The sequence below is a fragment of the Microdochium trichocladiopsis genome, assembly GCF_020744255.1.
Source record: "Microdochium trichocladiopsis strain MPI-CAGE-CH-0230 chromosome Unknown B0I36scaffold_4, whole genome shotgun sequence".
Lineage (NCBI taxonomy): Eukaryota > Fungi > Ascomycota > Sordariomycetes > Xylariales > Microdochiaceae > Microdochium > Microdochium trichocladiopsis.
In genome coordinates this window covers 2,262,403-2,287,383 of record NW_025763547.1, presented here as the reverse complement: position 1 = coordinate 2,287,383, position 24,981 = coordinate 2,262,403, and the positions used below count along the sequence as shown (strand labels likewise).

General features: G+C 57.3%; 9 protein-coding genes and 1 non-coding gene across 10 annotated transcripts; 5 read left to right on the top strand and 5 right to left on the bottom strand.

Moving 5' to 3' along the window:
* Positions 1-2,242: 2,242 nt before the first annotated feature.
* On the top strand, positions 2,243-3,855 carry B0I36DRAFT_407917 (uncharacterized protein; the record flags this gene model as incomplete). The annotated part of the gene is made up of 2 exons (XM_046161856.1): positions 2,243-3,066; positions 3,276-3,855. The coding sequence occupies 2 exons, from the start codon at positions 2,243-2,245 to the stop codon at positions 3,373-3,375; spliced, it is 924 nt and encodes a 307-aa protein (XP_046014105.1). The 3' UTR covers positions 3,376-3,855.
* On the bottom strand, positions 3,649-4,877 carry B0I36DRAFT_361962 (uncharacterized protein; the record flags this gene model as incomplete). The annotated part of the gene is made up of 3 exons (XM_046158572.1): positions 3,649-3,913; positions 3,990-4,213; positions 4,860-4,877. The coding sequence occupies 3 exons, from the start codon at positions 4,875-4,877 to the stop codon at positions 3,649-3,651; spliced, it is 507 nt and encodes a 168-aa protein (XP_046014104.1).
* B0I36DRAFT_t65 lies at positions 4,813-4,943 on the bottom strand. Its single transcript has one exon. It is a non-coding gene; the product is annotated as a tRNA-Gly (tRNA).
* Positions 4,944-5,562: 619 nt separating this feature from the next.
* Positions 5,563-6,672, top strand: B0I36DRAFT_241756 (uncharacterized protein; the record flags this gene model as incomplete). Its single annotated transcript, XM_046149858.1, has 2 exons — positions 5,563-5,912; positions 6,018-6,672. The coding sequence occupies 2 exons, from the start codon at positions 5,563-5,565 to the stop codon at positions 6,670-6,672; spliced, it is 1,005 nt and encodes a 334-aa protein (XP_046014103.1).
* Positions 6,673-6,719: 47 nt separating this feature from the next.
* On the bottom strand, positions 6,720-7,668 carry B0I36DRAFT_106865 (uncharacterized protein). Its single transcript, XM_046147813.1, has 3 exons — positions 7,110-7,668; positions 6,941-7,015; positions 6,720-6,868 (listed from the first exon to the last, which is right to left on the bottom strand). The coding sequence occupies exons 1-3, from the start codon at positions 7,549-7,551 to the stop codon at positions 6,768-6,770; spliced, it is 618 nt and encodes a 205-aa protein (XP_046014102.1). The 5' UTR covers positions 7,552-7,668; the 3' UTR covers positions 6,720-6,767.
* B0I36DRAFT_106941 (uncharacterized protein) lies at positions 7,492-8,160 on the bottom strand. Its single transcript, XM_046147814.1, has 2 exons — positions 7,602-8,160; positions 7,492-7,506 (listed from the first exon to the last, which is right to left on the bottom strand). The coding sequence occupies exon 1, from the start codon at positions 7,968-7,970 to the stop codon at positions 7,650-7,652; it is 321 nt and encodes a 106-aa protein (XP_046014101.1). The 5' UTR covers positions 7,971-8,160; the 3' UTR covers positions 7,492-7,506; positions 7,602-7,649.
* B0I36DRAFT_106861 (dhp1-interacting protein) lies at positions 7,813-9,954 on the top strand. Its single transcript, XM_046147812.1, has 9 exons — positions 7,813-8,160; positions 8,241-8,483; positions 8,550-8,581; positions 8,646-8,673; positions 8,733-8,740; positions 8,812-8,921; positions 8,981-9,151; positions 9,263-9,562; positions 9,723-9,954. Exons 1-9 carry the CDS (start codon positions 8,083-8,085, stop codon positions 9,899-9,901), a joined length of 1,149 nt encoding a protein of 382 aa, XP_046014100.1. The 5' UTR covers positions 7,813-8,082; the 3' UTR covers positions 9,902-9,954.
* Positions 9,955-10,064: 110 nt separating this feature from the next.
* Positions 10,065-11,007, bottom strand: B0I36DRAFT_361958 (uncharacterized protein; the record flags this gene model as incomplete). The annotated part of the gene is made up of 3 exons (XM_046158571.1): positions 10,065-10,083; positions 10,206-10,751; positions 10,844-11,007. The coding sequence occupies 3 exons, from the start codon at positions 11,005-11,007 to the stop codon at positions 10,065-10,067; spliced, it is 729 nt and encodes a 242-aa protein (XP_046014099.1).
* Positions 11,008-13,553: 2,546 nt separating this feature from the next.
* Positions 13,554-14,330, top strand: B0I36DRAFT_321091 (uncharacterized protein). The gene has a single exon (XM_046153648.1). The coding sequence runs from the start codon at positions 13,699-13,701 to the stop codon at positions 14,155-14,157; it is 459 nt and encodes a 152-aa protein (XP_046014098.1). The 5' UTR covers positions 13,554-13,698; the 3' UTR covers positions 14,158-14,330.
* Positions 14,331-22,461: 8,131 nt separating this feature from the next.
* Positions 22,462-24,634, top strand: B0I36DRAFT_321081 (uncharacterized protein). Its single transcript, XM_046153647.1, has 2 exons — positions 22,462-23,905; positions 23,967-24,634. Exons 1-2 carry the CDS (start codon positions 22,773-22,775, stop codon positions 24,355-24,357), a joined length of 1,524 nt encoding a protein of 507 aa, XP_046014097.1. The 5' UTR covers positions 22,462-22,772; the 3' UTR covers positions 24,358-24,634.
* Positions 24,635-24,981: the final 347 nt, after the last annotated feature.

Below are 24,981 nucleotides of genomic sequence, written 5' to 3'. Positions count from 1 at the left end.
AGGGAGGGCGACGCGACCGAGCAGAGGACCCTGAAGGGTTCTATTATGGTATTGTTATGACTCGGGCCCAGCGTGGCCACGGGCAGCGGGCACGAGGCCGCGCATTGCGCGAGCCCGCCATGGTAATATAACTTCCTTGGAAGCGACCCATGGACGGCGACGACCTGGTTTTTGCGGCGACGCCTGGCGGGCGCGTGAAAGTTGGCAGGGTTGGCAGGGACGGGACCCTGCGGATCACGGTTGCCCCGTTCATCTGCAGGGCCGTCGCGGGCCCGGCACGCCCAAGGGTCCTCGGGTGCGCCTGCCAGCACACACACGCACACGCAAGCCACCACACAGGTGTGCCGGCGCCACTGTGGCTGGGCCCCTCCTGGGCCTAGCGCGCTGCTGGTGCAGGCCCAGAATCCTGTTTCGAGCATGTGTGAAACGCCCGGGTCGGCCAGCATTGCGCCAGCACATGCCCATCCCGCCCCTGTCTCACCCCCAAAACCCCATCCTGAGGAAGACCGGCATGTGCCAGTCCTGAGCCACAGCGATCCTCGCGCGGCCTGTGTGGCAACGTCTTGGGCGGCCTCCTGCCCTGTGGCGTCGCCTGCTCGACGCTTACTCACATCGGCCAGCAAATGGATGCTCAACAAGACGCTGCATACGCTCCTACACGTAATTAAATGAGATGGTCCAGACCAGACAAAGCAACCTCGACGCGGCACAGAGCCACAAGGCGACATGGCATTGACGACATCTCCCCCTGGCTCAGGTGAGGACCGCACCGTGACCGGTGCACACAATGAGACCCTGACGGTTGCGGGCCTCAAAAGGGCAACAGCCTGGTCAATGGTGAATATGACACCCCTCTTATTAATCGACGATGCGTCGGCATGTACATACAACGAAGCTCGGAAGATCCACGCGCACAATGGCAATGTCAAACTGGTGGGCGAACACAAGCGGCAATGCGCACGCGGCCAGTACTGTACCATGGCTAGGTAGTCTAGCGTGGGGCCAGATGTTTTCCTCCAGTCCAGACACGTGCTTTCGGGGAAAAGGGGTCTTCATTGCCCAGCCGTCGGCTTGCCCCGAAATCGCGCCATCCTGCCTCCACCAAAGTGAACGCTTAGACGGTTGAAGGAAGAAGAAAAAACGACGTTGTTGGTGAGCCTAGTGCAAGCCATCCCACCATCATTTTCGGCAGATCGCAACCCCGCCTTGCCAGAATCGCTCTACGCAGAACATCTAGACGTCAATCTGGAGGCTGCGACGGGCCTGTCGTGGGGCTCTTCAGTCGCAGCAGAAATGGGCGAGTATCGGCAAAGGTTCCGGCCCTTAAAGCCATCATAGCATAGAGATGTCGATGACAGACAGCCTGCGCGCCCTGAACAACAAGTTGAATTGGACAACACTATCCTATGTAATGCTCCAGAGACACGTGTTCTCGTCGCGTAAACGAGCACAGGAACAAGATGAGCATCCAACCGGACACTTTCACTGCTTTGAGTAAGGACGCCAAGAGGGAGCAACCCGAAGGGCCCCTGTGCCAAGCCGACCAACGGCTCCAGCGCTGGCACTTAGCATTGTTACCCCTGCCTCGTTTCCCCAATTCATACCATTCGACCGCCACCTGACTAGTTCTAGAGCCTATCGTGAGTGGTCATCCTGGTCCAGCTACTTCCCAAGAGCACGGCCGATCCAGCAAATCGTAATGAGGATCACCGATAAACTGCCTCGGCCTCGATGCAAGTGAGGGGCCGCCACTGCATCTAGCAAAAAGCCCGCCCACTCTGCCCACGATCGTGAACAGCACTCTGTCTCTATCCCAGGCTGGATCCTGCATCTCTGCCTGCCGCTCTAACACAATCTGCATCACATCCCCTGGTCTTCAGTACGGCTATCTGAGCATATCTTTCCCCATTTGGATATCAGAGGGGTCGGTCATGGGGAAGCTATCGCGGTGTTCAAGACTGGGGAGGCGGATGCCGGGAGGCTAGCTTGAAAAAGTCTGTGCGGGTCGGATGTCCTCCCGAATATATCAGCCACGTCTTCCGAACCCCTCAAGGCTGGTTCATAACGATGGAGTCCTACTGTCTGCGATTTTGGTGACTTGAGACGAGCAACTGTTCGCTGACGCCATCACCACCGCTCACCGCCGCCCCATTCTCTCGGACGCTGGCAGTTCAGCAGCATAAACTCTGGCGACAACGACAACGACAATCTGCATCCGGGGGAAAGGTCCAGGCTGGTTACTATGGCGTCGACACAGCAGACAGTCCTCATCACGGGGTGCAGCGAAGGCGGCATCGGCGATGCGCTCTGCCTCGAGTTCCACCGCCGTGGTCTTCGTGTCTTTGCAACAGCCCGCAACCTCAACAAGATCCAGCATCTCGCGGACATGGGGATTGAGACCATTGCCCTTGATGTCGTCGACAGCAGCTCGATTGATGCCGCCGTACAGACGGTCACTAAGCTCACCGGCGGCACCCTCGACTACCTGGTCAACAACTCAGGTATCGGCTACCAGATGCCGCTCCTCGACGTGGACATGGAAACAGCCCGCAAGCTCTTTGACGTCAACTTGTGGGGTGTGTTGGCCGTCAGCCAGCGCTTCGTCCCGCTGCTCGCCGCCTGTGCCGATCGTGGTGGCAAGCCTCGCATCCTCAACATTGGCTCCGTGGTGAGCCGCGCCAATGTCCCGTGGCAGGGCATCTACAACGCCAGCAAGGCGGCGCTGTCCATGCTCAACGACACGCTCCGCGTCGAGCTGCTGCCCTTCAACATTGGCGTCCTTCACGTCGTCACGGGCGGCATCAAGACCAAGTTCTACGCCAACGCCGAGGGCTGCAAGCTACCCTCCGACAGCATGTACGCCCCGGTTCGTGAGGTCATGGAGTCCGGCGTGACGGGCAAGCACGCGAGCTCCATGCAGGACTACACGGCGGAGAAGTACGCGCGCGAGGTCGTCAGCAACACGATGAGCTGGTGGCCGCGCAAGAACATCTGGCTCGGGAGCAGCGCGGCCATAACCTGGGCGGGTTACACCCTGCTCTCGGCAACGTGGACCGACTGGCTCATGTGCAACTCGATGTTCCCTATCAACAAGCTCATCCGCGCCATGAATGAGTACAGGAAGGGGCAGAGGCAGGTGCAGGTGCAGACGAACACCGCGAGCGCCAGCGCCGCCGAGTTGGTGAATGGCAAGGGCGCAATGCCGGCTTGAACGGATCTCTCCGACTGTGAGCAGGGAGGAACAAACACGATCTCATACTTGTTGTCTTTCCTAGAGGACATCGCAACCACCAATACACGACTGGATACAGACGACTTTCACCTTTCAACCTCTGGGTTCGACTTTCTCGGGAAGGCTTTTCTTTGTCTCTCTAACTTCTGCGACACGGCGCCGGAGGGTTGTGATCCTGTTCTGCTCATTTGCACCATGATACCACATGTAGTAATCATACATCTGCTTTGCACGGCTAAACCTATCGATCCTCGCCGTGCTCGTAGCATCGACAAGCAGGATGCAGATCCATCCGCTTGTACAATCTCATTGCTGGGCAAATAAACAGTCTGAGGGGGTTCTTATTCTAAAAACCAACGTGATAGTACACTACTCATACACGGTAGTAACCGTGACCAATCCACGGGACGGTCATCTTATCTCCCCGGCTCTGCTCCTCCATGCTGATGATGATACCCGCCTGCCCGCTCTTGGCCGCTGCTGCCCGATGGCGGCGACGGCGAGAGGAAGCGGGACTGATACCAGCGCCACCCGGCCTGGACCCAGAACACGGTCTCGATGGTGCCGAGGATGCCCACGATGAGGAGCACCGCCAGGCGCGTGGTGCGGGTCAGGCCGAGGTCTGCGAGGGAGAACGTGTTGTCTATGGGCGGTGGGGTGCTGCTATTGCTGCTGCTGCTGCTGCCTTGCCCAAGTTTCGTCGTGGTGGTGCTGTCGTCTTTGGGCGATGAGGATGTGCCCGTGGTATTTGGGGTACGTGGTGGTGAACAGGTGCGTGACGTTGTTTGGAAGTATCTTGTCTGACTTGATGGTCGCAGTGACTCGGAATAGCGTCGAAGATGTACCACCGGGATGGGCGGCGCTGAGGTGCTCCTTAGCCAAGCGGGCCGACTTGCACGAGTCCTTGTCGCCATCATGCAATCTAGGAGTCGGACAGTTCTTGCCATGGCTGATTTCCTTCGGGTTTGAATCTCTGAATCCCTGCAATGAAATGTCCTCGAGCAGCAATGAGAGGACTTGGAGGAAGTTATGCAGCTTCCTTAGATCACTAGCCGAAGCACAGATAGAACAGAAGATACTGGCTTCTTTGTATCTAGCAGAATATCAACGGCGAACATGTGCACCTAGGAGCTACGATCGTTAACCGCTCAAGTGAGTCACGTTTCTCACGTGGTGTATGTTCCTCTAATAGAAGCTGACTGACGACCATGCCCGATCGGGAATCTGGCAAACATTGCCACGGCCAGAGCACAGGGCTGGGCACTTCAAGTTTTATGAACTAAATGAAGACGGAGGGATTATTGTGCAAACAGGTATAAGGAAACAATCACGCGGAGACCGATGCGAGTTGGGGTTATGAAGAGTAATGCTAACAAAGCCGGTGGTGCACCAGGCGGAACAACATAGCATCTCCTGGACGATGCCAGGAGACACTTGCAGCACCAGCAAGGCAGCCAGGTCAACGCTCTCCGCGGGCAGAGTGGACAAGTCCAGCAAAAAGGAACCCATCACTTGCCTTCCAACGAGACAGAGGATGTTCATGACTGCATTGCATAGGGAAGGGAGAATGGAAGCAAAAATGCATCTCCCGAGACTCGAACTCGGATCGCAGGTATTTTCCACGTACGTTTAATACGCGGGCCATGTTGTCAGACAACAAGTCCACTTTCGACGGTGGGAAACCTACATGCTACCCCTACACCAGAGATGCTTGTTTGTGGTAGTCGATGAAGGTAAGGGGCGGGTAATGCGGTACATATTGGCCACGTCTCACCTGTGCGGGGAAAGCTCCCATTACCCCCACCTTTATGGGAGCTTGGGCCCAAAGCTCCACTCGAGCGGCAGGAGGAAATATGATTGGTGAACGTTCGGGGTGACTTTCTGAAGCTCGGATGCCCGCTGTTGCTTCAGGCACCAGAACGTGAACAGACATGACCCAACCAGTACTGTTTTCTGGAGAAAAGACTCTCAGAACAGAGAACAATGGCACACTTTCGGTTGTGGAGAGATCTTTCACGCATGAGATGGATGATTGTGGCGTGGCGTACGTGAATTCGCAATTGCCAAAGCTCTGGGCTCCCCAAGTCGCCGGAATCAGTGACGACAGTCCACCCACATTGGCACAACCCCACCATTGACCACCACCTGGTGACCACTCCACTGCAGCATCCCAAGCCTGAACGGAGAGAGGCAACCCTCCACGCTGCCTCCAGATTGGAAAGTCGACAGTGATAGTGTGCGCCAACACTCGTGCATCCGTCTTCGTCACCCGCCGCCGACGCTCCGACATAAGCGAACTCCGCCCTTTTTGTTTCCCCCCGCGCAACACGATGGCCACCGCCAAGGGCGACAAGATCGACAAAATCATTGCCCGGCTCCAGGCGCGCATCGCCGAGGGGCAGTACTACGAAGCGCAGCAGCAGACCCGGGTCGTCGCGGCGCGCTACACAAAGGCCGCCAACTGGCCCGCCGCCATTGACATCCTGTACAATGTCGCGCAGTCCCTGCTCAAGGCCGGCCAGGGCGGCAGCGGCGGCGACCTCAGCATCCTCCTCGTCGACACCTACAAGCAGGCCCAGCTCAAGCCCGATCCCACAGCAAAGGGCAGGCTGCTGACGTGCCTGCGGCTGTTCCAGAGCGAGGAGCCCACGAGGAAGAAGTACATTAATGAAATGATTGCGTAAGTGGGCGGAGACACCGACCCATGTTCAATACTCGCGGCAGGCGCCTCGAGGAGTTTGTGAATTGAAATATTTGCTAACGATGACGGACATCTTCCCGCCAGGTGGTCATCAAAATTCGGCGAATACCCAGCAGGCGACCCTGAACTACACCACGTGATAGGGTCTCTGTATGCAGAAGAGCATTCCGCCTACGATGCCGAGCGACATTTGGTACTAGGCACAAAGGAGTCGCCCGAAGTTCTCGCCCGTATGGAGTACGAGTGGTTCAAGGAGGACGAGTCGCACCTGGCAGCCCACTACGCTGCCCGCGCCGTCCTTCCTTACCTCATCACAGCCAACGTGCGGTCTGCCAACGCCTCATATCGCGCCTTCACGAGCGCCCTGAGTCAAGACAAGGGGGCCCAGCTCAACGCCCAGGACGTCAGCAGCAATACGGCCGACATCCGCATCTATCCCAGCATACCGCTGCTCAACTTCCTCGGACTCCTGCTGCTCAGTGTGCAGCGGGGAAGCCCGGACGTGTACAAACAGCTCACGACCAAGTATGCAACACATCTCAAGGAGGTCAGCTCATGGCAAGAGGATCTAGAGCTCATCGGCGAGATGTACTTCCAGATCCAGCGGCCGAGACAGAGCAATCCCCTCATGGACATGATGAGTGGCTTCTTCGGTGGCGGTGCCGGTGGTGCGCCCAGTGCAACACCTCGTAGGCCGGCGATAGGCAGCTCTATGCCAGCTGCGGAGGGACTGGACTAAGCCCGCTGAGCTGAGAGTAAGGGCCCAGGCACAATACGGGGAGACTCCACCAGCGGGACTGTGCCTCGCATGGAAGAAGCTCTGCGGAAGGGGCCTCACTGCATGCGTTGCAGCTCCTCAGCCTCATACATCCAGTTGTCCTCGGCGAGGGACGCTACTTGTGCCCGCATGCTCGCTCGGAGAGTCTCAATGACCTCTTCGCGCGAGTTTCAAGTCAGTTTGGCGCATACATGTAATTCAAAAAAAATAATAGAAAGCGGCGACCTACCTTCGGGCTGTGCCGGCATACGACCCAAGTTGATTTGATGGTGCTTGACAGCATCAGCGAGCCTCCGTCTTTCTTCTGCGGTCCGGTGCGAAATGATCAGTCGACAATCAGAACAACAGCCGTGACCATGTGACATCTCTAGTGCCTTCCCCAAAACTCCAGCACCTACGTTCGTTCTCTTGCGCCTCGTCTAGCCCCGCGTCTTCGGGGTCCTCGAGCGGCGGCGTGGGTGGATCGCCGACGTCGAACTCGCCGTTCTTGTCGCGGACGACAATGTCCGAGGTGTCTGAGAGCACGTCGACATCCAGGCGCAGCGTCTCGGCCGAGGCAGACGACGTGGGCGTGGGGCGGCGCGTGAGCTGGCTCTGGAAGAGGTTGCGCCGGACCCCGGCGTTTGTCGTCGTCGTCGTCGTCGTGGCGTTGGTGGCTGTTGTTGTTGCTGCTGTTGTGGGTGCCGTTGGCCCTTGCGCGTGTGAATGTCCGCCGTGACCGTTGATCTGGCTATTGCTGTTGTTGCTAAGGTTGCTGCTGCCGTGATGGCCTAGGTTTGGTCGCGGTACGCCTCTCTGTGCGGTTGGCCGCAGGTGTGGCGCTGGTCGGTTGGCCATCATGTGCTCGTTTTGTTTTTGTTGTCTTGCGCGGTTGGCGGGGGCACACGAACCTTCGAGGGCCTGCTGGGGACCGGTATATTTCGGACTGGCCAGTCCTCTTAATGATGATTCGTAATGATACGGTGGGATGTACTCTGTGGGGATTGAGGCAGGCTTGCCGATAAAAGATGTTCTCTGCGCCGACAGCGCATGGAGTTTTTATTTTCAAAGGTCCAGTTGTTGTAGGTTTGTTGTATGTGGTGTGGTGTAGTAGTGGTGCTCAAGCGCCCAAGCACCCAAGCACCGACGATCGGCAGTGATCTTTCAAGGGAGCTAGGGCAGTACCCACGTCCACCAACAGGCGCCACGGCTGCAAGACATTGCACACCAAGGACAACAACAGACTGCATGAAGCTTGTACATTTCCCACCACCCGCCATACAAACGACAGCCAGCTACTTCTCAGGTACATGAGCCTTCAAGTGAAAATATTCATTCTCGCAGCCTTGCCCTGCTGCAGCAACTCCCCAAACCCTGCAAACGACATGCACGATGAGCACCGGTAGTTCATTCAACATCCAGCCAATTGGCCGCTTCTCCGGCGAATGTGCAAGCGTCAAGCGCCCAAGAGTAAGATATCGCCGCCGCCGCTGCCGCCAACAAGACCCGCTCCTCCGTCTTGAAGTCCCAGCTTGCTGATTGTGGTGCAGGAATTCGCCTGCTTCTCCTACGATGACAAACATGAGTTCCACCTGGACGACCGGTCTATGCAGTGGTACTATCCCCCACGGCTCGGAGCAGACCTTTCTAAGGGGTTCGACACCTTTGACAAGCATGACGACTCTGGAGATGAGCATCTCGACAGCTTACTCAGGACCATTATGGCTCATGAGCAGCAGACGGGAGCCAAGATTGATGCCCAGTTCGTGACGTGGCGTGGCATGATGACCAAGGCAAGTTGAGCATCCACTCAATTATCTGAACGTCTAATAAACGTACCCGGGCTCACACCGTTCTAGCTGATGTCTGCGCCTTTTGAAGACAGAGACGGGTATGAACATATGCAAGTCTCACAGCCAGCTCGTTTTGCCGCTGATGACGGTTTTATCGTTTAGCTTCGAGATGAACGCGACACTGTACCAAGTATGTTAGCCAGCGGCACGTGGCCGGTATCCTGACAGCAGCTGACGAGATGTGACCAGGACTGCATGTGAGAAAACCCTCGGGCCCCTCGACTAGGAAATGTGGGTTTGTCATTGACCTCGCCCGTCCTGTGCCCAGCTTCATAGAAGAAAACCACGAGTACAAGCAAGCGAGCAGGCAAGAACAACAGAACCAGCAACGGGGCCGCCGGCCGCAACAATTCTCTCCTGATGTCATGACGTTCTGGGGTAAGAGGGCGGTTCTGCATTGTGTGACCTGTTATGCCACTTGCTGAGTCTGCAAATAGGGTACAAGTTCGAGGCGCTCAGCTGCCTGCCTCGGCCATGGGGTGAGGTATCAAGAGAATACATCGAGACTCGGGAGGACCACGTCGTCAGCAACAAGGCCCAGTACTGCTCTGTGGTTCGGACGGGCATCGGGAAAAGCATCCTGTGTCTCGGCGGAGAGGTTGACGCCAGTGAGTTTTGTCTCGTCCTTTCGCACACGCCTTTTGATTCCAGATGTTGTCACCTCAAATACCAAAACACATTGTAACACATGGCTGACCATTGGACAACATCGAACTCAGTATGGGATTCCAAGCCCGCCGAGCAGGGCAAGCCCATCAACTGGGTCGAGCTCAAGACGAGCGCCGAGATCCGCGACGAGCGCGGGATGGCCAATTTTGAGCGCAAGCTCATGAAGTTCTGGATCCAGTCGTTCCTGCTGGGCGTGCCCAAGATCATCGTCGGGTTCCGCACGCAGGACGGGATCCTCGCCAAGCTCGAGGAGATCAAGACCGTCACGATCCCCGAGACCGCGGCGCGCAGAGGCGTGCGCAGTTGGGATGCCAACATGTGCATCAACTTTGCGAGTGCTTTTCTGGACTGTGAGTCGGTCTCTAGCCTAGGAGTGCCCATGCGGTTCTCATGTCTTCCAACTTTGTAGGGTACTGCCAAATGGGACGACCTTGGTCATCTCACCACAGCAGAAACCTGGGCTCCCTGCTATTTTTTCAGTATGTGGCTGACCAATGCAATGCCGTATAGGGCTCAAACAAGCAATCAACGACGAGGGAGTATGGAGGATCCGTCGAGCGCCACATTCACATGCGATCGAGGTCTTCCGAGTTGAGGAGACGGGCCATGGCAACATCCTGCCCGACGACTTTATCAACTGGCGGATCAAGCTGGGGCTTCAGGGCACCAGCAGCAGGAGCAGCTCTTGACACCACTCTCTTGACTCTTTGCAGCGGATTGGACAATCTCAGCCGACAGATCAAGTGTACAACGCTTTGTGTCTATTACCATTCAAAGGGCGAGATAGCATACTTCTATACCCCCAACTTTTGTATTCTATCCAAAAAAAAACGAGCTCTCATTCGCCGGAGCTCAGTTGTCCTTCTCTCCCCTCGCCGGTGACGGTAGCCAAGAAGGCAGATTCGCGGCATGTGACTTGGTCGCAGCAGCAATGGGCTGCCATGCCCGCGGGGTATCGCTGGCGCCGACTCCCCATCCCCATAGAGCAAGTACTGCACGCCGATGAACAAGTCGCAGGCGGCCTGGAACATGCCGCAAAGCTTGAAAGACCAAGGGATGGCCGTCTTCGATGTGAAGAACCAGAACATCTTCATCGAGTCGCCGAGGAGCCAGTTGACGAGCACGGAGAGGCGGAACCCTTTGCACGAGCGGGTGCGCGCGTTCGAGTAGAGCTGCGGCAGGGGCAGGGTTGCCTCGACCGCGAGCCCGACGTAGCCGACGAGGTCCGAGTATTTGGCGTAGATCGGGGTAATCGGCTCGAGGAGCAGCTCGAGCGCGAGCAGCGTGATGAAGAGGTACAGGAGGGTTTTCCAGTAGGGCTTGTCGGAGCGCCAGCGCCAGAAGTTGAAGGGGCGCTGGGAGGCACCCCAGGAGCCGTCGCGGGCGCCGGCAAAGGGCATCGCAGCCTCACCACCCTTGGACGAGTGGCCGGGCCGGTAGTCGAGGGCGATTTTGAGGACGATGAGCTGGATGAAGATGTTGCAGAAGGCCTGGATGAGGAGGGCCGTGTCGAAGCGGGCGCCGGGCCAGTAGAATAGTCTGTTGCGTGACCGGTAATCCCCCAAAGTGTCAGTCTTTCCGTGTCCAGAGGGCGCTAGCTTCCTGCCAGCCCTTTGTGGTTCTCGACTGACCTGCAGATTGAGGAGACGAGCATGATTAGGGGTATGTCGAGTGAGAAGCCTGCGCTCGACTTGCTGCGATACATGGCCATTGCTTGGTCCGTGTATGTGAGGATGGGAGACGCGATGAGGAAGACTGGCGCCGCGTAGGCGGTGACAGCGGCGAAGAAGCCCATTGTGGGCGCCAAGGCACTCTCGGCGGGTTTTGGTGATGTGGTCAGGCGTGAGTGAGGTGTCGAGGCTCCGTCTCGTGGCCTTGTGTGTACTGAATTGTGATGTCACTGCTTCGCGCTCTTCATGTCGTCGCCGCTTGGCTGGAGCTTTCCGAGTCGGCGGGCGGTGCGCTGTGGCACATGTGATGAATGCTTGTGTGCAGCAGGTCAATTGAGGTCGATTGACGATGTTACTGGTCGCGTGCGGATGGTGTTTGGTGTTTGGTGTTGCATGCCACATGGCATCGCCGGAAGCGCCACGCGGTCACAGCTTGGGAGCTCTGGCGTTGCCCCACTTGGCCAGCCCTCCTGCGCATACCTTAAGGTAGGGTGCCTGACGATCACGTCCCTGTAGTTTCAACAACACACGTCGTTTCCAGCTTGACGAACGAGCTTGGCAACTACGGGTGACGATGGTCTCCAAACGGCAGGCTTTAGTGCAGCTCAGAGCCAGGCCAGCGAAGCATGATCTGGAGCACATATGACCCGATGTTGCAGCCATATCGAAAAACCAGCATCTGAGGAGTCTTTCCTTGTTGTGCGAGCTCTTTGATCTAGTCTCGGGTTGTCCCTCAAAACATGTCCATCTTCCGGCATCGTTGTCAATGTGCTTCGAAAAACCTGCTGTGCCTCGCGATGACTAAGAATTTGCACATAATCAATCAACCCAAGATACAAGCTCAAAGAATTTCTCGCGTCGTAGAAGTTCAAAGTGGCGATTGCATCTTGCTTGATTCCACCGAGTTGTGATGATATAGTCGACAGTAAAGCAGCACACCCAGCAAGCGATGACATACACTTGGGTCAAGAGGTTGCCTTGCCTGCCATGTTGTGCTGTTCTTATTTTATGCATTGCTCGCGAATCTCTTTGATCGACTACCAGTGTTGAGGTCCTTCGCTCTGCATGAGCAAGCACAACTATATACGCGGATGATGAACAAACTCGTGTGGCCGTACTTACATACGGAACGTGGCTATCTTGAGGTGTAAAATTTATACACGCGAGCCACTGGTCGGATTTCTCAGACGAGTCGAATGGATCGACTCCCAAACTGACCAACTGCATGCTGATGTGGTCACGAAGGACCACTCGAGATACTCGCCACATCACTCAGCTACCTTGCTTTGTACATTTGGCAAATGCCGTAATTGACATCAATTGATCATTATGCTCAATTGGTAGGTCAGCCATGATAAATAAAATGGAATGCGCGCCACGGATAATCAAATGGAAGGAATCAAGGACAAGTTAGGCTGTCGCGCTCTGTGTACCTTAAGGTACTTTCCTTGGGTTTCAAGCAATCATTTGGAGGGCTCCTCGTGACCTCGAGCACATCCAGCTGCAATCACTTCCAGCTCCACCACCGTCGCACATGTCGCCGTTTACTACATCGGATATCGCCGACCGCCCTGCGATCATGGCGGGATCGGATGGCAGATTGGTCGGAGCACCCTTCGAGACGAAAGACGGCACCCTTTGTTGACCTTCACAGCTCCGGAAGGCATGGAAGCAACCTTGAGATGGCAGACATTCTCGACCTCCTCAAGCCCAAACCGACCTGTGACGAGTCGCTCGTGATTAAAAATTCACTTGGCAGTCTGTATGTTGTGACCAGACTTCCTCAACTCCTCAGCGACTTGGGACTACAGAACCGCGAACATTAACCTACAGTCCAAGCTATGCTGACGGTTGGTATCACGACATATGATCTACCTATGTAACTTTGGTGTCTTATACCTGTGTCGCTTCATCACATCCTACGGCGTCCTACATGACCACCAGTGCGCGGGAAGGGCTCATGCGAGCTCGTCTCCGAGAGACCAGCTATCGAGTACACGTCATCATTCACGCAGACAGCCTGCATCAAGGATACCGGGGCCATTTTTAAGAGCAAACAATTGAAACTACTCAGCCCAGTTTGTCGGCTTGATAATCCTGCTACAATGAGGAAACTACATATATCCACAAGCCAAATGGTTGTAGTCCACGGGATCGGCAACAGATGTACCAAGGGCCATTCTCGTTGTGTGACTCCAGCCTCCAGAACAGCTATGGCAATATCAACACGGGAGACCAAACTTTGCAGTCCCACAACGTTCTTTCGAGTTTCGGAGACCTCGATCTGCACCGAGAACAGGCAAGCCCGCACTTCCAATGCGAAGCATGTGTTACGGCAGCAACGCGGCCCTGGCTGCTTGCAACATGGCGGGCAACACGCCAGTGAAACGGGGTTGAGCACGTGCTGTCGAGAAGTCACGTCAGGAGTCTCAGACACGGGCTGAGCGTAAAGGAAACCTACCGGGGGACGTAACGTCTCGCGTGCATCAAAGAGGCGACAAACGCAGCATGATGTCGAAAGCAGGTACGGCTCAGCCACGAGGCCGTGATCAGCAACATGAAGCTCATCGTCGGAACGCAAAGGCACCCAGCTGCATTGCAAGGTTCCACCGTGCTGGGTCGCTTGCGGAGCTCAGCTCCGCAAGACAGATCTACATAGACAGCTAGCTGGGCTGCACCTTGTGATTCACGATCGAGAGCACGGCTGCAATCTGCTCGTCCTCCGAGACACCACCTGGGAGATGTTTCACGGTGCCTGCCGTGCGCTCCCGTCGACAAAGCGCAACGGAGGTTTCTGACCGGAGTGTTCATTCCCCATGTTGATCCCAATGCTTGTTTTCCCCCCTCCTTCTCTATTCTTCGTCTCCCATGGCAAAATTGCGACGATCTCGCGGGACCACATCCGGCCCCCTTCTCTCCCTTCCCCGACGACTAACAGCCAGATACAGCACCACAGCACGTTTCGCGCGGAACGACGACCGGTCCTCTCCCCCGGCCGCCCTCACCGAGATCGCTGCCGCGCTGCCCAGTGCCGCGATCCCCATAGCCCTCGGCTCTCGTCCGCTCAGCTCCTTGCCCGACTCGAGGCCACGTCCACCGGGACCCAACTCGACTCAGAGCCCCTGCCCCATGGTGCCATCGCACCTTACGAGGCGCATTTTAAATCGGCCGCCCAATCCCAAAGCAAACTAAAGGTTAGTCCGGACACCAAGGCGTCCTCATGGCGTTCCCAAAGGACAAAGTTGCCAGGTGTGTGCGCGCGTGTCTGTCTGTGACTTGCTAGCCTCGGCCACTGTCCGCCTGGTGCCCGGCGTCGTCCATTTTCCAATTCAGCCTGATTACTTACCCTCAAATATGAAGAGAACACTTCCAAGCTGGTACTGTCCAGTTGTGTGGACACAGAGCACACCCCCTCCTCGCTTCGTTCTCTCGCTCCTTTCCGAATGAGGACAATAACCTGTCGAGCCTGCCAGGTCTCTGTGCCTGCCTGCCTGCCTGCCTGACTACCTGCAACCGACTAGCCAGCCCACCCCACGCGACGCCAGTGCACACCAGCCATGCCCCCTTCTCCTTCCCGTGGCGTCGGCGGCGGGTTACTGCAGGTGATTTCAGATGGACTTTGGGCTGGAAGACACGACTTAGCTACGCGCCACACACACTTACACGCACGCTACGCCGCACGCCTGTCCCGTGTCTCCCCCTCCCTCCTTCCCGAGCACAGGGCGATGACGACGCATACCAGGGACAGGATATTGGACCACAAAAGCCGAACCTTCTCGGCGAACACGCAGCGGCAGCAGTCCTGAGGCGAGCAATGACGACATTGGACTGGTTTGTGTGCTCTCTGATGAAATTGATAATAAGGCCCCAGCCCAAGGCACGCACGCACGCGCTGCGATGGGATGTGCTGGGAACGTAATCTCGCAAAAGATGAGCGTGCTAAGAATAGCGCACATGCCTTGCCCCGGCCGGGCTGGGCTGGCCCAAGTCGGCGGTGATGATGACTATCCCAGGCACCCCCATCTGGATCGGCAGGCGGCGGATTGACGGCGGCGACGGCAGCAGGTGGCGGCTTGACGGATCTCGTTCCCTGGGCCCAGCCCTGTTTGTCGGGTGGTACTCCCGCCCGTCCTCCTGCACAAGCTCGGCCGAAATCATCTCGACACCTCCCAGAGGACGGCGGATTGCAAGGACCACCCCTGCCTCCAAACAGGGACATGGCGGGCGTCAAACTCTCCCAGACGCAGCCCCCCCAAGAGCCAGCCCGAGCCCTGTCCCAGCCGTGCGCACGCATTTCCATCTGCCGACGTCGTTCCGTCCTGCTGAATGTGCTGGCGTCCCGGCAGTTGCAATTGGTCATCTGGACTTGGCTGCCTGTCCTCGTCTTCAATCGTGGACGGCTCTGCTGGGTGGCACGCGTACCACGCGCGGCCTTCCACGAGGCCAGGGCCGCCCCCGTTTAAGACAGCTCCCGTCGGACATTACATGTGTTGGCCCTCGACGACGTCAGTCACACAGTCAGTCATTCCATTATTGCGCAGAGAGGAGCCACGGGCAACTGTTCCTAAAGGGTGCGCGCCAACAGCCGGATCCTGGAGCTTGGTTGCTGGAGGAAGCAAAAGCCCGAGCCCCTGCCGGCCGGTGAAGTCCTTCCTTGCCCTCCTGCCTGTCCCCTGCCCTGCCCTGCCCTGCCATGCCCTCCTCCTGGCAACAACGCACGCCCACACACCCACAGCTCCACAAGATGCGAGGGCTGCAGTCGTCAGTTCGCACCCTTTGGGAAGGTAATGCGGTGCTGCGGCCTCTCTTGGCACGCGCCCCAGCCCAGAGATCCGCCCAGCCTGCTCCCCTCCTCGGGACCGAAATTGAAACACCATGGCAAGTACCGTGCCAGGGGTGCGGCCCCGGCATCGTGGCTCCCCACTGTGGCGTGGCCCAAATCGCTCGGGTGGTGGCAGCACTTGCTGTGCGCCTGTTCCCCCCAAAGCCGGCAGTCAGTCTGCTCCGGGCTACAGGCGGCGGCGGCGGCGGCGGCCTTGCGACTGATGCGTGCGCGCGGATCGAGCTCAGCTTGACGGCAATCGTGACGAGAGTTCCGTATGCCTTCACACGTGCCTGGCAGGGCGGACCCCCTCCTCCCCAGGCTCTCGGCCTCGGCCAGTTTGTAATTACCACGCATTCAACCGGATTCCCGCACTGCTCGAGAAGCACTTGTGGCTGCACCAGTGCTCCGTCTAATGGAATGGCCAAGTGCCGCCAGCAAATTTGCATCGCCCGGGCGGCTCAAAGAGGGCCAGCTTCCGCGCGCGCGGCAAATCCGTGAGACCCCTCTCCCCGGCAGCGGGCGACCCGCCAAAAGAACTGCGCCCACGTCGGGGTGGCTCTCTCTCTCTCGCTCTCTCTCCCTCTCTCTCCAAAAAAAAACAAAGGTCAAGTGTCTATGCGCCCGCCGCGTGCCAGCCTGGCGGTATGGGCGGCCGATCCTTTTCGTCACGATCTGCGCTTGTCAGGGGAAAGTAGTTCACCCAAGACCTGCCTGACAAGTCATCGCCCGTGGGGTGCACAGAAATGCAATCTACCTTAAGCCGGTTTAGGACATGGGACTTTCCTTCGCTTCCCCGAGGGGGGCTCGTTGATCGAAAAGCAGCTAAGACAATTCCGAAAGACTTTTGACTGTCTCGGCATTAGCCAGCACGTTACAACTACCGATGCGTAGCGCTTACACAGCGACGACGACACAGCCGGGCCCAGAGACTTGCCATAAGGCTATCCCTCTTTTCGGCAAGACTCGCGAGCCACAAGTTCCAGTCTGATCGACGCCCCTATCCATCACTAGCGCCGCATCTTGAAAGCCGGGCGCGCGGGCCTCGCTAAATATTGCACAATCAGGCGGCCCGACAAGGGTCAACTATGAATGGGGGCTTTGCTTCCCCCACTGGAGCCGCTTCGGAGCAGCTCATCGATCAGAGGAATCGGGAGAAGAAAATTCCCGAGCACCGTTGGTGTCTGTGGCGGCAGGGAGGCTTGCTTCTGGCGGTTAACCAGCTGGCTAGGCCTACCTCCGAGGGCTGAGATCTGGCAAGTTGTTGGATTGGCGTGGTGCCGCGATTTTGCTCCGGCATGTTGGCATCGGCGAGCGGAGATGCTACTCCGCACAGAGGGTCGAGGTCGTGCTGTGGCTTAGCCGGACGCGATTGGCTCAGTGAGCTCCTTACCTGCGTTCAGCACGGGATGCTCCAAGTGTGCGAGTTTCGCTTGTGTCAGGTATGTAGTAATGTATGTAAGCGGGCGGGCCAAGACAGGGATGTGTTAGTGCTTCCGAGCCCTTACGAGGGCACAAAGTACTTCCTGGGAACCGGGGTTGGGATGGGACCGTGGATGGAGAATTGTCGTCACATTGTGCCTCTGTTTCCAGTTGAATCTCATCAGTAACCTTCATCGCTGAAGCGCGTGCACCATCGTATCAAGGCAGTGCCCACTTTCCGCATCAATGCTCATCGGCCCACGAAGTTGAATGAGCATTCGTACGCGTCGGAGCGACGGGCATGAGATCCTCGCCTCAAACTCCGAAAATAGCCTGTCGAGAATCCTACACTAGGTAATTGCTGATCCTCCTCACGAGATGCCGGATGGTCGCTCAGCGTTGTAGAAGGCCTGTCCTTGATGAACACAGACACAAATTTGGCATCCTGCCCGCAACCAAACCATTGATCCAAGATCTCTTTGTGTCGGTCCAGAATGGAAGCAAGCCTAGTCGTTCCCGGCAGTCAAATTTGAACTTTAAATCAGTAGAGGTTCGTGGTAAAGGTGGCTGTGTAAGGACGTGCGAAATGTGTGATGAAAGCTCAAGGGCCCATCCTGGCACGAGCGATCAAACCCGTACAAAGAGTTCCGTCGCAGAACTGGGATTTGGTTTTGCAATGGCGTGAGGCGCTGGCCACATGGTACGTTCAGATTCACGGAAATCGCCGTAGATCAAATCGCCGTCGGCAAGACATTCATGGTCTCAGTCAGACTTACATGTCGCGATAGTGTGGCACACGCAGAACTATCACGTGGCACAGCAATACCTAGGATATCGTCGTATGCGTGGGGCTGCACCCGAAGCACCAAGACCCTGGATCTTGAGTGGGCGGTGTCAAGACAGGCCGCAACTCAAGGGTTAATCGACCCGTGTTCATGGCTTGAGACCCTGGGAAACCACCCCTGCGCAAGGCTTCATTGCGCTTTATGGTCTGTGTGCCTGACCCCAGAGCTGGGATAAGCACATCATGCGATACAGAGTCTAAGGTTCCTCCAAAGCATGTAATGACCAGCATGGCTCTCTTCTGCGTTTGGGCATCGATACAAACGTCGGCGATGTGCTCTAGGAACTGTATGAAGCCTAGAGAGCAGTTTCGGGGTTTCCATAAAGCGATTAGGACTATATCGGCCGTCGCTAAAACTCGCTGTTAGCAAACAGTCCGTCCCCAGCAATTACTCATTGTGCACATGGTCTATGATCGACTTCTCGGGTAAGTTTCGTCGGGAGAGAAACGATATTGTAGCCACCACAAAGTGCGCTGATTTCTCCGACCAGCGTGGCGGCGTCGTGAGTATGGTAGCGAGAAGCCAATGCGGCAGCTCCAGAGGAACAATCGATCAAGTGTGGTTTCAGCACGGCTCCAAGCGCGTTGGGTCTCCTCATCTCAGACTAGCACTTGACTTCGAGAGCCAAACCTCCTGGCGGCGGTAATCGAGTGGCCCAATATTCTATGGTGCTATGGATGATGCACATTGAGTTGATTAGACCGGTGCCGTCAGGTTGGCGAGCGTTTTTGGAGCTCAGCGACCCCAATATCTCTCAAAAACATAAAATGGCGGACCGCCAACCACAAGATGTGGATCGCAGAGAGGACCAGGATGCGTCTTTTCTATTATTACTCTTAGCCGGGCGGTGTGGGACAGCCATTGCACAATTCTGTCCGAATGGCACGACGCGCTGCTTTGGATGATCATCTTGTGGCACCAAATTGTTGGTGGTCTCGGAGTGAACAGGAAGGTGTGCCGCATATGGCAGGTTCGCAACAAGTGGTCCCGAGGCTTTTGGGGGCTTGATGGCGTTGTCCTTGGACGAAGGCTAATGGTCAGAAGCGGGACCTAGCCTCCAGCGAGTTAAGATCGGCTACAAGCATACCTATCAGCTGAGTTCTTTCGCCATTGGGAGGACGTCAAATCGCGGCGGGCCAACGCTAGGCAATTGACGCAAGTTCGGCTTTGGCACTGCCGAAAGGGAGGTGTGGAGATGGAGACAGGCATGGTTGGCGAATGCGAGATTCAAAGATCGCTGGAGCGCTGCTAGCGGGGACTTCCGGGCGACGCCAGTTGGAATAGTCCCAGGCAGGCGGCATCTCCGAGGAGCATCGGGCCGCGCACAACGGAATACAATCATGCCGGGCACGCAATTCGATTCGCATGGTGCCTGGGGAGGTTTGGCAAGATTTGCTGTTTGGAAAAGGTGCTCCAGGGCTCTTGACGCAGGCAATGAGGAGGAATGCGGGGTGGGTGCCTGCCCGTTTCCAGCCAGGTGGCAGACGGCAGGCGCATGGCAGGAACAAACTCTGCAGCGCCAAGCGGTCCGACGAGATGCAGATGCAGCGAGCGTGCTTTGGACGGCCGTCTCCCCCAAGTGAGCCAAACCTTGCGCATTGCTTGGGCCGCTGACAGGAAGCAGGGGCCCGCTGCTCCTCCCACCCCTTTAGGCGCCTTGTTGTCGACAGATACCATGGGACACGCGTGCACGGCTTGTGAGCCTTTGTCGCGACTAGTTGGCAGCCGGCATCCATCGCTGGCGATCTTCTTCAGGTGCGCGCCCGTGTGCTATGGTTCAGGAGCATGATCTGTCATCTCCTGCGGGCCCTGGCGGGTACCCCAGCTCTACGGCTTTCAAGGTTCGTGGTGAGTGCAGGGCGTCTGCCGCGCACCGGCAGATGCTAGGTTGCGTACACTAGGCTCGCAAGGTCTTACACGAGCCGACATAGGCTGGTGTTGATGTTCACGAAGGACGACCTGGTGCGTGCCGGTTTCGCGGGCACTCGCCAACACTGGTCCTTACACGTGCGCAGCACCGCCCAAGGCTCCAGTTGTCCGGATAGCCGCATTCCCAGGCCATGCCGTCGGCTCGGAGCAACGCAAAGTGCCGCCATACCTTCCCGGCCCCTGCAGAACAGACCAGGCCACTGACAAATGGAGCCTGTGGCAAGTGTTGTCGGAGAGGGCCATCCAGCGGTACTGTAGCCCAAAGCTAATGGACCATCGTCCGTTCCCCAGCCAATGAGAACCGCCTGAGTCCGGCTTGACCTCAGGCTCGACAGCGGGGACCAACAAGTGGCCCCATGGCTAATACGCACCCGCCGCGGATCCATGACCCCAGACTTGTCGCTCAACGGAGCGAAAACAGTATGTACCTGCAATCAATTAGGTCGCAGTGTTGCAGAGGACCCGCCCAGAGTTCCTTGTGGTGGGTGGTTCCAATCTGCATTCTATTACAGCCTCATGCAGGCAAGGGGATCTCCAATGCTCGGTGCTGCGCAGCGAACGTTGTGGGCGTGTCTCGACAATGGCGGTTGTGTGAGCCCGGCCGGCTGGAATTGGGGTACAGCGGTCCAACTCCGGGAGATTCCACGACCTATGGCATTCTGGAGTCTCTGAAAACCACTGGCACGCAAGCCAAGCCTTCGTGCTGCTGGGCTCTGGAGGTCCTCGAGTTCTGGAACCCTCAGGAGCAGCAGCTCCTTGCTCGACTTCAGAATCTGCGGGCACTAGCGGCGCAACACCATGACCCACAGCTGGAGCCCACGTTTGGCATCTAACACGGCCACGATATCATCTGCCCTGATGTCACAGTAGCACGTCCAGGATGGCCTCGACCTCGACGTCAGGGAGCTCGAAAGCCTGAGCTGTGGCGGAGCCTGGCTACAAATGTCACGGAGTACGCCTTTAGTAGAAGGGGTCGTATAGCTGGCCCATGCGGTGCACACTTTGTGCACAGTTTCACACAAGGCACGGAAGGCGTGGCCAACACGGGGTGTCTTGGATGGGAGGCGAAGCGCGACGCTGATACATAGCATCACACACTTCCAAGGTTGTCTGGAGTGCGAGCAACACTGGGCTTCCCACAGCCTATACACAGAAACCAAAGCGCCTCTCGAGGTCGCTCTTGTCCCACTTCTTCGGCAGAGCCTGTGCGGGTCAATCGGCCTACTGGTACCGGGAGTCCAAGCTGCGGTAGTTGATGGATGCACTGGATGCCTCGCGAAGGGACTGCCAACTTGTCAGCTGAACCACAACTCGAGGCCCGAGCCTAGATGCTGCGTCCTTGCCCAACCACCTGCCAGATTACTCGTCGCTGGTCTTGGCAGTTATGCCAACCATCTGCGCGGCGCGGTACCAGCGGCGGCAATCAGAATTCAGCGATCAAAAGGTTGACCGTCCGCAGGGCATGGCGCTAATTTACGACTTCGAGCCGTGCTATTAACTCCCAGATCTTGGCGTCGCGGCCTCGCGTGTGTGCCTGCAAACCTGCTACAAGCAGGACCATCCCCTATCTGCGCGTGGGACGGTCTGAAAGCGATTCGCCTGCCAGAAGCCATTGTTGACGATTGCAGGTCCCTCTGCTGGTCTCTTTCTCGGAGCCTGTTCACATAGAACCGGTGCCCACTGTCCGCCTGCTCCGGGGACCAGGGCGCGCTGCCGGGGGGTGCAGATACATCTGAGATAGCTGCATATGCCGCTAGGACCGACAGACTCGTCTGAAAAGGGCGCCTGCGCTACTGGCACGACTGTGCCACAGTGCCGTATACCTCTAATTAGATGTGATGGGAGAGTCCTGCTAATGCCAGCCAGAGCTTTCCTCCAGCGTCCAAGGGACCAGAGCCACACGCACGGCCAGCATCGCTCATCTGCAGTTTGAGGGGCGGCTCGGAAGGCCAGACACGACCATGGCTCTGACAAAAGCTGCAATGGTGGAGGGGGATGGTGGCACACACACACACACACACACATACACACGGGGTGCAAACACACCGTTGAGAATGGAGCCAGGACGAGGCGGCGTCGAGACATTCGAGTGCCGAAGCGCAGCCAGCCAGTTCGGAGGCGCGGCGGGCCTCTCCCGGTTCTCCAGACCACCAGGATGGCACGGATCTAGCCCAGAAGCCCAGGATTTACGACCTACCCGACCTGTCCCCCATGCGCCACTCGGCGAGCAGTACCGTAGTCCCCACAAGGGCCGCAGGAACTTTGCCTGGCTAACTGGCACCATCCTGTCATTGTGCATCGATGGGCCTGCAGGGGCCCTGCCCTCAGCTGCGGGCTCTCCAGGGCTGTCAAGTTGGGGGTGTGCGCGCCTAAAAACGACGCCTCGACGCACCCCCCTTACCCCCTACCACAGTGACTTTGCTCCCCCTGCTCCCAAGCGCAGGCCCTGCACATGGCCGAACGACTTGCCCCCAGCCGCCAAGGCGGCACGTCCAGGTGTCTTTCCCACATGATAGTCTCCGGTAGTGGTGGTGCTAGTGCTATCTCTATTCGAGCCACTACTTCACTCAGAGGCGGCCCCTTCCTATTGCAGCTCCTTCATTCTCTCCTCATCTCGGAACGGCTGGTCGCTTGCAACAGTGACCGCGAGCTTTGCAGAAAGACGACCACCACGACTTCTTGCGCCCTCGTCGACCAAACATCAGGCGGCTCTCCCATCTCCACATCTTCGGACCTCACTGCCAGCAACAATATCGACGGTGTTTGAAGAGGGCTTACCATCTCGGAATCGCTCTCGGCGGAACCATTTGCCTGGCTGACCAGGGCATGGCTGTACGACAAGCTTGAACATACTTGTTCCAGTATCCGCTCAATGGGGATATATCTACACTCCTCTGGCTCCCAAGCATCTGCTTCTCACGACACTCCTTCTCCCGAGCACATGGGCACCTACGTCCCAACACACGCAGCCAAGGCATCGGAGGATCGCCTCTGGGCTTCGCGCGCGCCGGTGTCGCCTCCCATGACCAACTATGCTCCCAGTACCAGGACTGACATGTCCTCGAGGACGAATGAGCCCTATCTTAAACCCAGAGACGACTCCACTGCAGCCGCCATCCAGCGGCTGCCCTCTCTAAACAGCCTCTTCGGTCGACCTCCAAGTCAGATTCGGCCGCTGCACGCTCCTCTCTTGGAGCGCCCCAGTCCCTTGGCTGGGCCTTCTCGCTCACCTTTAGATCATCAACCATCTACTACAAGCTCACAGCGGTCTTTGTCGACCTCTTATTTCCCGTCTACGGTTACGCCCAGGAGTAATTACGCTGCCTCTAACCGATCTGACGGCGACAGGCACACGACGGGCCTCCTCCACTTTCCAGGACCCTTGTCCCCTGGCAGAGGCCGTGATTCAATATCAAGCCAACATGACAGTCGTCATGACTCACTCTCCACCGGCCGCTGGTCGTACTCTAGCCAGTCTGAGGCGAGACGTCCCGACTATGTACTGAGCACGAGCGAGGCTCCCACCTTCTACAGAACTAGCTCGGACAGACTTCCATTCCCCGGGCCGAGTTCTAGGGTCAATTTCGAATCTGGGGCTACCAACTTCAGAGAGCAGACGATTGCACACCAGCCGCCACCGCCGAGCGAGAGGCCACAGGCTTCTCTCGAGGTCGGAGGTCCAGCTGCCTCGGAAGGTCTGCCAGTCAAGGACGGCCTGGGCCCAAAGATCTGGACTGGGACACATTTTCTGCCACGATTTTTACGGCAGAGCGAAGTCCCGGGCGAAGGTCTGTGTTACTTTTATGATGATGGAACCCATTGCAAGGCAATCATCGATGGCGAGCAGGTCAATGCCCACTGGGGAGTCACCAAGGCCGGAAAGCCGCGTAAGCGGCTGGCAATCGCGTGCCTGACGTGCCGCGAGAAGAAGATCAAGTGTGATCCCGACTTCCCCCGCTGTGTTCAGTGTGAAAAGTTCGGTAGGGTGTGCAGGTTCAAAAATGCGTGAGTGGACCAACAGTCTCAAGCATGGGAGTACACCATAACTGACGTTGGTATTACACAGACCCCGCGGAGGTCACAACACCTCTCCTGGAACATCTCCTGCTCGTGAAGCCGAGGAAATGAGAGCTCCCGCACCGCCTAGTTCGCAGCTAGACGTCGCCCGGCGACGGAGGAGCGTCTCTCTCGAATCAGTCTCGCCAAAGACAAGCTCACTGAAGCGGGTCGCGAGTTCGGCCGAGCTTGGCGAGACACAACCGGCCAAGCGAGTGGTGCTGGAGTATGAGCGATATGCACAGCCTGCAGGAGAGCACATGTCCCCTCTCAGCAAGACTCGGGAACTTCCAAGGCCTACCGCACCTTGGCCTGAGCAGGTGAGGGGCGAGACCAGGGTAGAAACAAGTCAGGAGCTGCCTCGCCTCCCGGACGACATATTACGACGGCGGCCATGGTAGCAGTGAAGGATCCGAGCTCAACGCCAGCCTAAATTCAGGGCTTCAATCTTTCATTATTATTGGACTTTAGTAGCTATTTGCATTTCAACGGCGTTCAGCATGGGTCGCGGGCGAACTTGGAGGATATACACTATCGCGTTTCATCCGGAGGGGTCTCCTCCCCCATTACACAAGAGTTCATGTACATACTACTACACCGTGTCTGGCGGACAGCAATACAGCCTACACAAGCACCATCGAAATACAGGAGAGTCGGAGTTTCGACTTTAGTTTTGCAGCTATACGTCGTGTTACTAACAGTGATCAAAACCCCAGCGCCCATGTATGGTCCATGGCAGATACGATGGTGTGTACTGATCTGATCCAGCTCGGTCCATGACTGCGAACCACAAGCATGGGAAAAGAGTGGGGCTGGCGAACAGGGAGCTCCTTTAGGCAATGAATCCACCTGGGCACTTGCCGTTCCTGTGAAGTCCCTGGAGTAACTACAAGCCGCTAGCGCATCGCTGACCTGACCTGTTCTCCTCAACGTTCACGGGTGGATGCTTGTGCCTCCAACCCATGCACAATCGTCTGATCTCCAGCGCGGCGGCACAGCAGTGCAACGTTGGTGCCCAGTCGCGA